Source organism: Pinus tabuliformis, chromosome 1_1 (assembly GCF_031772625.1).
Source record: "Pinus tabuliformis cultivar Carrire ecotype Pingquan chromosome 1_1, CPIR1, whole genome shotgun sequence".
Lineage (NCBI taxonomy): Eukaryota > Viridiplantae > Streptophyta > Pinopsida > Pinales > Pinaceae > Pinus > Pinus tabuliformis.
This window is the reverse complement of record NC_142297.1, coordinates 701,981,692-701,995,890: the sequence shown is the minus strand read 5'-3', so window position 1 is coordinate 701,995,890 and position 14,199 is coordinate 701,981,692. Positions and strand designations below refer to the sequence as shown.

Sequence of the window (14,199 nt, the reverse complement as noted above, 5' to 3'; positions counted from 1 at the left end):
CTCGATATAATAAGATATTGTGATGAAATTTGAAAAGATTTATAATAAATAAAATAATTAAGATTAGAAAAACAATTTAAATTTATGTTGTTTTAAAATTAATAAAGATGGATTATATGCTTTTATGTCGCTCCCACCCATGGGGTCTACTCCCACTACCCGGGGCTCACCCATTCGTTCCTTCTCTCTGAACCGAACTGGATCCACTCACTCAGGATGCGTAAGCAGGCTCGACCAAAAGGTCCGTCAGGGATCAACCATAAGGGGAGGAGAGGATAGGTCCGGCAAACCTTGATCCATCTACCAGCCTTGATGGTGGGCCCCTCCTTGACAATTGAGCCTTGAACCATCGTCCAACTTATAAAATTATTTTTTTTATACCGCTTCCTGATTATTGCCATTGTAGAGGGAGGTGTGTATGTGGTTAAATTTTACTCAGATATAGTGGTGTTATTAAGCCTTATAAGGGTGTTATATAATCATTTAATTTTGTCTAAGTTATGAAAAAGGAATTATAACTCTTAAGTGTTAAATATATTAGAAAGATCTACTCATTTTAAGTAATGATTTTATAATGTGTTTAGAAAAAATATGTTCATACTAATAAAACTTGAACACAAAATTATGTACATTAAAGTAATTATCATATTTAAGAGCTAATATCATAAAAATTATTCTTAAATATTTAGTATCTTAGTGAAATTAATTATTTTATTGCAGCAAGTTTATAGTGTTTAAAAAAAAAATATTTTCAAACATAGAATTTAATGTAAAACTATGTACATCATAGTAATCATCATATATAACATGTATATATATTGATAATAAAATCTCATTTTAATAGGGTTCTGTGTTTTTTAAAATAAAGTAACAACATGGTCTTACATAGTCTCACATAATGGTAATGAAATGATTTTATCTTCAATGATCTTTTGTATCCTTCATATTCTTATTCTTCTTTATACTGCCTGCAAATAATTCAAAAAATAAAAGCATAGTTTTCATTATAATTTTCATCAAGTATATTTATCAAATATTGACTAATTTAAAATAATTAATTATAAATAATTTAATAATTATAAAAAACATTTATACTTACATAATGACCCATAGCAAATTTGATTCATGGTAGAATCTTCTAGTGGTGGCTCTTTTCCAAATATCATGTTACAACTCATGTCCTCAAAATCTATTATTACAGAGATAAAATGTAATAGTCAGTGTCGTGAAATGTTGGAAGAGAGTCACAATCTTCATGATTATAAAATAAATAAAAACTAAAATAAATAAATAAAACAACTTGAAACTTACTAGGATTTAAAGTTATTGGTGTTCCGAGATATTGTCTTATAAATTGTTGAGTAGGAATTTTACAAACATTTATACAAATTCCAGCACAATTAACACTTTCCAACACCCTGTAATAAACATAAGTCAACATCTTACTTTTCAAAATCCTCTAATAAGCTTAAGTGAACATCTTATATATAAATATAACATAATAAAATCCTCCCATAAACCTAAGTCAACATTTTATATATAAATATAATATAATAAAACATTCTAACAGGTAAGAAATTCTAAATTTTATTGATTTATTTTTTTTTAAATCTACATTTTACTAATTTAATTTAAAAGATATAGTTTATAATTTAATTTTTTATTAAAAAATATTATATTAAATAATTAAATAATAAATCTTTTATTTAAATTTTACTAAATTTTATAATTTAATTTTTAAAAATATCACCATTAAAAAATTAATAAAAAACCACACTTCCATAGACCATCAATGCCATAAAACTCACTTCCGTATACTATTAGTATCATAATATAGTTTGAAAATACGACAAAGAAAAAATAAATTTAGTGTTATAAAATCGGAAATGGAAAATAAGAAGTAAAGTTATAAATTATTTTTAATAATTAATTTTTGAAATAAATTAACTACATATAATTTATATAAAATATTTTATTATTTTAATTGAAAAAATTTATATATTTGTTATAATTTTATATATTTTATTTTTTTAATATAATTATAATATATCTTATTATTGATTAGAAAATTATTTACAATTATATTAAAATTAATTAATTTTAATTTATTAAAAAAAACACAGATAAATATAATGTCAACCACATATATAATTAATTAATTAATTAATTAATTAATTAAAAAACACTTTTAATTAAAAAATAAACTTAAATTAATAATTAATACTATCACTTCTTTATAATTAATACTATCACTTCTTTATATACCATTAGATTGATTATATATATATATATATATATATATATATAATTTTTGAGTATAATTAATACTATCACTTCTTTATATACCATTAGATTGATTATATATATATATATATATATATATATATATATATATATAATTTTTTACTCAAATGAGGTAGAAATAAAATATTTCTAAATTTTGTTAAATCAATTCAAAACATAAATTATTTTTAAAAAATAAATCAATAAATTAAATAAAATTTATTTTGTAAAAAATAAATCAATAAATTAAATAAAATTTATTTTGTAAAAGCTAAATGAAAAATAAAATACAAATAAAATATTTTTGGTTTTTGTTTTAATCGGTAAGAAACATAAAATTATTAAAAAAATTAATAAATTAAAAACATCAAATCATTATAAAATATTAATAATTTAATATTGTTGTTCTCAATCAAACTTTACCCTTTTTTAATTATTAATATTATCTTTTTTTCAAAAGATATTATTAATATTATATATAATTTATCATCATAATACTGAAAAAATAATATATAATAAATTTCATAAAATAATTTAAAAACTTTTTCATATATTTTCTTTAAGAAAAATTATTCAAATTACTCATTTTCTATGAATCATACTACACTTTACCTGCATTTTTTGATATGGACCATGCTTTTCTGGTTAACTCCATTAATTTCTATTTCTTTAACCTGAAATTAAATTCAACTCTATAAATTAGCTTTCTCAATATGATTTATATACAATTTGAACTTTGAAAACTATATAACACTATCGATAATTATTCTATATTTAACTCATTACTTTTTAATTCTTTAACCTGAAAGTAAATTCAACTCTATACTCTTGAATATGATTTACTAATAACTTCAACTTTGAGCACCATATAACAGATACTTCTTATAATTATTCCATAATTGATTTCAATAACAATAACTAAATTAATTATTATATTTTGATTTCAATAATAATAACTAAATTAATTATTATATTTAAAAGTCAAAAGGTATAAGTCTATTAACCTCACATGCTCCAACAAGCCATTGAAAGAGAAATGGAGTGGATATAGCAAGAATTTCTGAAGTCAATTTTGATGGTTTCAAGATCACTTTTGCCTATTTATTTTCAAAAAACACAAGTTAATGTAAAAACCATTAGTATAAATGAAAAACTAAAAGCTAATAAAACAATAATATAAACTTTATGAAACTTTAAACTAGAATAATAAATACTTACAAAGTTTAAGATAAACATTGGAACAGCCAATAGTAATGCATCCAAAATTAGTTGATGTTGCTTTAAGGTGTTGAAGTTATGAGATGTTTTTGATATAACATCTATAAGACCATTGTATCCACCCAAATTTGTATTTTTTCCTGCAAAATAACTATAAGTAAATAATAATATAAAACCAATACTAGTAACATTTCTAACATGGTTTTTCTTTTTAAAATCATTTCTACTTGTTTACCTGTTGTAACTTGTAAGCATTTGCACAAATGGTCAATAGCCATTGTAACAATCCAACTGTCTTCATACTTTGATTTGTGCTTTTTGTGTATATTATGTTGAGAATGCTTGGATATTATGTAACTTAACTTTTTTGAAGAGTTCAAATACACAAAGTGTATGTTTGTTTTGCACTTCATATGAAAAGTAGTTTTCTCCATAAAGCATTTTGGTCTTTCAAAATGTATTAAACCTGATTTCTCTTGAAAAAATCCTGTAAAATTAAGAAATTATGTTCTCATCATTAATTATATTGTTTCTAAATAAAACCAATATATTTTAATAAAAATTTATAAATCAATAATTAATTCTTACTATAAAAAAAACTTTCACATAAAACAATTTGATATTCATAAAATTATTCACCTGATATACTCAAATCTGAAATTAAACAAGTCCCCATCTTATTATTTCTAAATAATACCAACATATTTTAATAAAATCTTATAAAACAATAATTAATTTTCAATATAAACAAATTTTCAAATGAAACATAATTTGACATTCATGAAATTACTCACCTGAAATGCTGAAATCTGAAATTAAACAAGCTCCCATTTCAGTAATCTTCATACTGGTAAAAATAACAATCTCACCTTTTGTAAAAATATAATAACATTACACTATCAATTCAACAACCTCTGTGATCACTCAATAGCCTTTATAGGTGTGAAGAAACGACCTCTGTGATAGTCACTAGCCTTTCTAGGTATGAAGAACTCATGCCTTTATACAGACCACAATTTAAGTTTCCCATGTTATGAGTGGCTCTCTGAAGATAAATAAAGGAATACAACTTCAAATATTATACTATATTTACCATTAATTATGTGACTAACAATGCATAGTTTATTGTTTATATGGTTGACAATAACGCATAGTTAGGTATTTCCATGATTCGCGTGTTGACATTCTTTAATAAAGTACAATTGGGACCCAAAGTTATTCCTTATTTCATTATAAGTTTCTTTTAATATTAAAATTTTGCAATGTCCGAGCTGCTTTGTGTAAAATTATTTGTTTTATATAGGCGGTCCTGCTTTTTGTATTGTATTATAAGTAAAGTCTACATGGTTTATCACTTGCATTTAAATGGGAATTATCTATTGGTTTTGCCACTCACTTCACCCTACACTTACACCGACCTTCTTTGGTCCCTCTGCTTTTAGTATGATTAGGAAGAAATTTAAGTCTCATCCTACTCATGGTCTGCTTTTAGTATCATCAAGGAGTAGTGTCAATCCCATTGGTGATCAAACCAATCCACCTCCTCCTTGGTGATTGTGATATGATCCATTCATTAAGAAGTAGTGTCAATCCCATTGGTGATCAAACCAATCCACCTCCTTGGTGATTGTGATATGATCAATTTTGATATTTTAAAGATAAAGTGCACAATTTGAGGTTTGAAAATGACCTCCACTCTCTTAAAAAGAAATCTAGTATGAACCACATTCTAGATTTAAACTTTCCTCTTCCCATTACAAAGTGCACAATTTGAGGTTTGAAAATAACCTCCACTCTCTTAAAAAGAAATCTAGTATGAACCACATTCTAGATTCAAACTTTCCTCTTCCCATTTGAGTTAGAATATTATAGAAATATATTTTAAAAAATTATAATGTTAATCTAACCTAATTTGACTTTGCTTCAAAAGCTTTCCACATAATAAAGAGTTTAAAAGAACACAATGAATGAAATTTATAATGCATGGACTTCACAAGTGATTATATAATAGGAAAATAATCACTCTTCTGACTTCATGTTACTGCTATTAATTCTTAAATAGCATCGAGGGGGTCATTAACTCGAATGTGGAATTGTGGTCCTATTTTGAAAAATCTACAAAGTCCTTCGTAAAGTAACTAATTTATACTATATAAAATATATATATTATTTAAATACACACTGAATAATATTTTATATTGTAAAGTGTTCATAACATAAAATTTATGTTATATATAAAAGTATCATATTAATGAATAATGTTTTAGACCGTAAAGTGTTATAATTTTATATGGTAGTGTTATAATTTTATATAGTAAAGTATAAAAAATTGTCAAAGTTAAGGGTATTTTTTTAAATGGTAGTGTTATAATTTTATATGGTAAAGTATAAAAAATTGTCAAAGTTAGGGGTATTTTTTTAAATGGTACTGTTATAGTTTTATATGGTAAAGTATAAAAGATTGTCAAAGTTAGGGGTATTTTTTTAAATGGTACTGTTATAATTTTATATGGTAAAGTATAAAAATTTGTCAAAGTTAAGGGTATTTTTTTAACAAATCTACTTGATATTTGTATTTTTTTAATGTTTAAATAGGTAAAATTATAATAGAAACGAACTTTAATATGCAATTTGAGAATTTAATATCTTATCACTAAGTTTATATGATCAAAGAAATTGATGGAGCATATTTTATCTTTTATTACATGATAATTTTGGACACATATGATGTTGAGATAATATAAATACATCTTTTGTGTTATGATTTCAAGGGGAGTATATATAGGATTAATGTATATGATATGACTTTGAGGGAGATATATATGTGGTTAAATGTACATAATATGTAAACCTATATATAATAGGGTTAACATAGTGGTAAGGGACCACATGTGCAATGTGTGAATATATATATATATATATATATATATATATATATATATATATATATATATATATATATATATATATATATATATAATCATTATTGAAGACATGTTATTTAGATCTATGAATGTATTTGGCATATTGGGAGGAGGCTATCATATTCTTTAAGGAGTTATTGTGTAACTTATCTCTTATATATTTTGGAGTTGTACTCTATGCACATATTAGTGTATATGGTGTGTACTTCTAGTTGTTTAGGTACATGATCTCTATATACACTTATTCACAAATTGCACATGTGACCCATTCATTATTACAATGACCCTATTACATATACATTTAACCTTATATATGCTCTCCCTTAGAGTCACATCATATACATTTAACCCTGTAGATGCTCCTCTTGGAGTAATAAAACTTTGAATCACAAAATCATAATAATGTCATGGGTAATGGTTTCTACATATTAATGGTCATAATACTTAAATTATAGATAAAACCTACGATCTTTTGACTAACTTTCTAGCACATTTTCTCTTTTATAACTTAGATATAATTAATTAATATAATTATATAACTCTTTCTCCTAACCTATATTATCTTATTTATCATCATGGTTGTCTCCTCAATTTCATCTTTATGCTTCATGATGCATAGAGATCTACACATAGAGATGCACAATAAAAATAACACCATGTAAGTAGAAAATTAAATAATAATAACTCATAACAAAGTTATGTGCACCACAAAAAACTCATCAAAAATAACAATGATTTTTGAAACCTCTTTATTGAATTAATAGCTAATTCTCTCATACCTCTTTACATTTACAAAGCCTATGCATAAGCCTCTAAAAACCACAGTCATCCACATTATGTAAGCTAAATTAAAATAAATCCTAAGGACTTTTCTCATTCACAAACTACTTCATAATTACTCTAGTGTGCTATAATAAAATATTTATTAGTCATTTTTTATCAACCATTAGAGTATGAAGCATTGTATTTGGAATTTAAATAATTAGGATAGTTGTAAAGCCAAAAGCTAAAGAGCACAAGAATAATTATAAAGTAATCATAAAATAGAATTAAAATTAACTAAATGTAAGAGAATTTCCATGATAATTACAGTGCTAAAGATGTTTTTTTTTGGCATAGTTGTATAATTTTTCATTTTTATTCAAATTTACTCTTGACCTCTCAATGATCTATCATGTCCTTTCACCTGCCTTCAATATGTGACCTTAACTAAATAAGTTATTGAAAACATTTTGTTATTCAATATTCTTACTATTACAATTATTCAAATATATCTTAGATGTTTCATCATCTCCATATTGTTGATGTTATTCTTAATATACTTCATTCTCATGTATTGTGTGATTCCTTCCATATACTACAATTTAGTGCTACATCAAACCACCAATGTGTACACTCATCATATCATATTCATATTCTTTCATATTCTTTTATTTGTGATTCCTTTTTTCAACTTTTTTTTTAATCATACATCATTATAATTAGAAAAAAAATATATAAAAATGAAAAAAAAAAAAGATATATATATATATATATAGCTTTTATAACTATTTTTGCATATTTAAATAACTTTAATAATATTTTAAAACTATATTAATAAATAAATAAAAATAAACTTATAAAACTAAAATGATATTTGATTTGACCTTTGCATTACAAGAGGTTAATAAGTATAAATGTCTGTCTTGTCTCAATTGTAACTTTGTCCATCATAATGTCGATCTTGTTTGGAATGTATCTATGTCCATCTTTGTCCAGCATAGCCCCAAGAAGGCCAAGTTTTGCTTCAACATACTATCACTCATAAGACAAATGCAACCTTGTACATTATGTAAATTTCAGGATCTAATATATAATTTCACTTTACAAAAAATATATTGATTTGCTCTTTGGATTGAAAATAGTTGTCACACTAGTTGTTGCTTCACTCATAGTCGAAGACGATTATATACCTAAGCTTCAAGTGTAGGTCATGACCAAAACAGTGATAATGAGAAGTAAGGGTTTGTGCAACTTGTATCTCACTACCTCAGTGGTGGAGCATGGAAGCTTGGTATCCACAAATTTGTAAGTGAGTCAAGTTTTTTCATCTCACATCTAAGTTCTCACCACCCACTACTCCTATGAATTATGCAATTAGTAGTGGAATATTCTTAATGTTTATTAGTTAATATTTTGAAATTATATATGTAATTTGTGTATAATTATGCTAAAAGTGTGAGTCATTACATATCTTAAGTGAGCCACAAGCCAAGGAATTCTCCACCAACAAAAAAACACCATCTCCTTGCAAAATTGTCAAATCGAAGACATAGTGACTTACATCATTCTTGACAATGGAAATAAGAAAATATGATATCATATCATTTGGTGGAGCTCAAGTAACCAGTACCAATTCACACTAGTTTACACCATATTAGATGGCACAACAATGTTGAACCCTTGTTGATTTTATAAAGGTGTTGATTTACATCTAATAGCAATATTTTTTAGATGGTGGATTTTGATGTCAACCCACTAAATAGTTATATCACAATCCTTACCCAACCCTACCAATTTAACAAAAGAGCATAGTATGATGGATATCATAACATGTATGTAATTCACATCATGGTAAGGTATATAAGCTCACTTCTTCTTCTATTTATCTTCTACTCTATTCCAAGAAAATTGTTAAGGAGGTCAAACTCAAATACATGACATCATAAGCCCATGGGGAGGAGTTCAATTAACGATCGCCATGTTATGAATTATTATGTAAAGCATGAGATTCAAAGTTCAAATCTCCCATGGTTCAAACCAAAGAAATAATGTATGACATTTTGATGTAAGGATTACAACAATTAAGAAGATTTATCCATTTAGTAAATCAACATCTTCATCATTAGGGTTTCTTCGTTTTAGAAACTCATGCTAGGATTTTGTCCCAAAAAAAACCCTTTGGGGACTGCTTCAAAGAGACATTTGAACTTCATTTAGTTCTCATAGATATGGTCTCACATGTATTAACATCATTTGAAAGGACAACTTCTTAGCGCGGTGATTAACCAATCCAGTCATAGATCATTAAAGTGTCGGTATTCTATCCATCTTCTTTTAAATCTCTAGGTCAGCGTCATGGTGAATTTCATCTTCTTTATATGTATAGAAAAGTTATTATCACAATCCTCCGCTAATATGATGACATTTTAATTGAACCTTATCACTTGACTGCATATGTAATTATCACTGTCATACTACAATCCCACAGAGACAGATAATCAATTTCGAATCATTTCAAATATCGTGCCTCAGAATTACGAACCATTGAATTAGTCATTATAATGAAATGTATAGTTAAGCCACGATAGGTGGTAGTTTTGTTCATTCATAAGTTACTGAAATCATCGAGCGATGGCACTGGATGATGTTACAAATGTGATTCATACTCTAGTCAAAGTGTGCCAATGTGGTAATATGTGGGAAAAACAAGCTTATAATCGATGCTACTGTTGATATGAGCACAGGGAACCATTGTAACATGTGACCACTGATAATATAGATAGAATGAGCAATGCTAGTGCATCGAGCCATAGGATTGAGTTGTGATGCGATTTAGAGTTGATTGTAAATAGAATATGATTGGAGTCATAATTATTGCCACAAATAATGTGACTATTGTAATAATAATGTGAACCCTTCCTCAAATGTATAGTGTGAAACATATACAGAGAATAAATATTATAATAGTCCTTTGTGATGTCACAGAGTAGAAGAGTCACTGTTATATGGTACAAGATCCACAGAGATAATTTGAATCACAAAGAATGGGCTATCACTGAAGTCAATGAGCCATAATTTACTGTAATTTGTGTCTTGGAGTGAGCCATAGAGAAGTCAATATACATGAGTTATAATGTAACGCGGATATCTGTTGAGCCATAGAGAGATCAGTCCAAATGACCTTTTCCAAATCACTTGCCACAGAAATGCGTGTCAAATATCAGTTATGTGAAAGATGTGATTTTACAGAACCATTTTGAAATACGAACCAAAATGGGGAATGTGAGCCTCAAGATTTAGGAAGGAGCTAATATGAGCCACCGTCACATAGATTATACAAGCTATCAAATTTATGTAATGTCACAGTGAGTTTGATCCACCGTAAGCCATATAAATAAACCACTTAAATATTTAATTAGAAATGCGAGCTTCTTGGAGAAGTTATAGTGTCATACAGCAAACACATAGATAGTGTGCCACAGAAGTATAGAACGGGGCCAAAAATGTAGAGTGTGTGATCATAATGTAATTACATATACAATTATATAGTGATCCACAGAAAATAAGTTATATGAACAACCGGACTTAGGCTTCATCTCGCTATCTAATGGAGGAGTGAGCATAAATCCATCTAAAATCTAACATAGTGATCTTCAAGTTGATAGTTCAGAGAATACATAACACACAGTAGATTTATACTCAAAGACTTAGACGGCAAAAGTAGAGAATAATTCACAGAGACAGACAAATGGAGAAACAACAAAATTACTCAATTAAATAGATAAAACAATGACTGGAGAACATAAATCACTTTGCATTACGTAATAGGCCTGGACCTTGGCTTGCTTTCCTTGGTCAGAGCAATTACAAATTTATAGAGGTTGAAGAAGGATCTAGAATCCTGCATGTGATTTAGATGGAGATCTAGAAACTAATGGCAATGTAGAAGGATCTAGAATCCTGCATGTGATTTAGATGGAGATCTAGAAACTAATGGCGATGTAGAAGGATCTAGAATCCTGCATGAATTTGGCTTCACACTTAACATTCTCCCACTTGAAGCCAAATAAGAATCATGAATCAAGTCACACCGAGTCCTACCATGCCTCTACATAACTCATGTTTATTTCGTGGTAGAATCTTAGTGAGCATATCAGCAGGGTTCCTATCTGTATGTATCTTTTCCAAGGATAACTCTTCTTCCTTCAACACATGCCGGATCCAATGGTACCTTAAGTCAATGTGGTTGGTTTTTGAATGAAATGCTGGGTTTTTCACCAAGTGAATGGAATTCTTACTATCACAATATAACACATACTTGTCCTGCTTTATTCCTATCACTCCTAGGAATTGTTGCATCCACAACATCTCTTTACAAGCTTCTGTTGCAGCTATACTATGCTTTTGTTGTAGAGAGGTCTACTATTCTTTGTAGCCTTGACACCCAAGATACTGCTACACCTACAAATGTATACAAATAACCTATAGTGGACTTTTTGGTGTCCATATCTCTAGCCATATCTGCATCTGTAAATCCTTCAAGCACAATATCATAATGACCAAAACATAAACAATAATGACTAGTACCCTTGAGATACCTCAAAATCCATTTTACTGCTTGCCAATGTTGTTTACCTGGATTGGCAAGGAACCTACTCACTACTCCCACTGAATATGCAATGTCTGGTTGTGTGCGTACCATTGCATACATCAAACTACCAACTGCTGAAGCATAAGGAGTCTTGCTCATCTCTTCTTTCTCCTTGTCATCACTAGGACATAATTCAGTACTCATCTTGAAGTGGGCTGCAAGGGGTGTACCAACTGGCTTGGCATTCTTCACATTAAACCTATCAAGCACCTTCTTCATATATTTTTCTTGTGACAGCCACAACCTTTTGTTTTTCCTGTCACGCATAATCTACATGCCCAATATCTGTTGTGTTGGTCCCAAATCCTTCATTGCAAATTTGCTACCCAAATCTTTCTTCAACCTATTGATCTTATTCTTATCATGCCCAACAATCAACATGTCATCCACATATAATAATAATATGATATACTTTCCTTGATCATACCTCTTGATATAGACACAATGGTCAGCTTCCAACATTTGAAAACCATGTTCCAACATGAATGAATCAAATTTCTTGTACCATTATTGAGGTGCCAGTTTCAACCCACAGAGACTCTTCTTCAACCTACAAACAAGGCCTTCTTTTCCTTTTTCTATGAAGCCTTTTGGCTGCTCCATATAAATTTCTTCCTCCAATTCACCATGAAGGAAAGCAGTTTTTACATCTAACTGTTCACATTCTAAGTCTAAAGCAGCAACTAGACCAAGAATGACTCTAATGGATGACATTTTAACAACAGGTGAGAAAATTTCAATGAAGTCAATACCTTCTTTTTGGGCAAAACCTTTCACCACCAGCCTTGCTTTATACCTCTCCTTCTTTTTGTCACCTTCATGTTTAATCCTGTAAACCCATTTGTTTTGTAGAGATTTTCTACCTTTTGGGAGGTTTACCAACTCCCAAGTTTTATTTTCCAGCAAAGAGTTCATTTCTTCTTCCATTCTTCACTGTGCTCAACTTTACAGGCTTCTTGAAAACAATTAGGCTCACCTTCATCAGTCAACAAAATATAGTTTGAAGGAGGATACCTTTGTGAAGGCTTATGAGACCTAGAAGATCTGCGAACCAACTATGGTGGTGCATTATCAGGTTGAATCTCCTGTAAAGGTTCCTGCAAGATTTCTTCTTCTTATTGTTCATCATTTTCCACTTGTTGTTCTTCATGCTCCTAAATTTGCTATTCATTTTCTTGTATTGGTGGTATGTTTTCCTGCTGCTCTTCAAACCTGTCAATAACTTTCTTGACCTCCAACTCACCTACAGTGCTCTTGAACATTTCTAACTCATTAAATATAACATCCCTGCTTCTAATAATTTTATGTTTGACTAGATCCCATAGACGATAACCAAAATCTTCATCTGCATATCCCAAAAAAATGCATTTCATAGATTTATCATCTAGCTTAGTTCTATTTTCTTTGGGAATATGTACAACTGCTTCACATCCAAAGATTTTCAAGTGAGAATAATTCAAATTCTTACCAGTCCAAATTTCTTCAGGGATACCGCCATCCAAGGTTGTAGTTGGAGATCTATTTATGACGTAGCAAGTGGTCCTAACTGCTTCAGCCCAAAAATTCTTCTCCAAACCGGAATTGGACAACATACTTCGCACCTTTTCCATAATGGTGTGATTCATCCTTTCTACGACACCATTCTATTGAGAAGTACTAGGCACAGTCTTCTCATGCTTTATGCCAAACCTGTTACAATATTCCTTAAATGCATTTGAGAAATATTCTCCACCATTATTTGTTCTTAAACACTTCAGCAATTTGTTAGTCTCTCTTTCAACAGCAACATGGAATTTTTGAAATATTCCAAACACTTCACTTTTACTTTTCATAGGATATGCCCAAAACTTCCTAGACGCATCATCTATAAATGTTACAAAATATGATGCTCCTCCTAATGGTTTGATGTTAACGATCCCAAACACATATGAGTGTACCAATTCTAACACATTTCTCTTTCTGTCATGGCCACCTCTAAGGAATGAAACCCTTCTTTGTCTGCTATATATACAATGCTCACAAAGATCAAGATTGTAGGATTTCAAACTTGGAAATAAATTTTTACCAACAAGGATTTTTAAGCCCTTCTCGCTCATGTGACCCAAACGCTTATGCCACAGATCTGTTTAATTTCCTTCTTTTGTGACAACAGCCAAATCTAATTTTTCTATCAGTGTCTTCAATGTGTATAATGTTCCTATCTTGGGTCCTTTGGCCATGACCAATGCTCCTTTGCTAATTTTCCAGCCTCCTTTTTCAAATCTTGTGGAATAGCCTTCATCATCCAATCGTGTCATAGAGATTAAACTCATGCGCATTTTTGGTACATGCATAACCTATTTCAACAATATATCTTGTCCA

The 14,199-nt window shown here is 28.8% G+C and overlaps 1 protein-coding gene across 1 annotated transcript; it reads right to left on the bottom strand.

Moving 5' to 3' along the window:
- Positions 1-921: 921 nt before the first annotated feature.
- On the bottom strand, positions 922-4,332 carry LOC149215441 (beta-carotene isomerase D27, chloroplastic-like). Its single transcript, XM_089389713.1, has 8 exons — positions 4,296-4,332; positions 3,737-3,988; positions 3,502-3,641; positions 3,288-3,380; positions 2,896-2,957; positions 1,312-1,418; positions 1,100-1,189; positions 922-968 (listed from the first exon to the last, which is right to left on the bottom strand). The coding sequence occupies exons 1-8, from the start codon at positions 4,330-4,332 to the stop codon at positions 922-924; spliced, it is 828 nt and encodes a 275-aa protein (XP_089245839.1).
- Between the last annotated feature and the right edge of the window lie 9,867 nt (positions 4,333-14,199).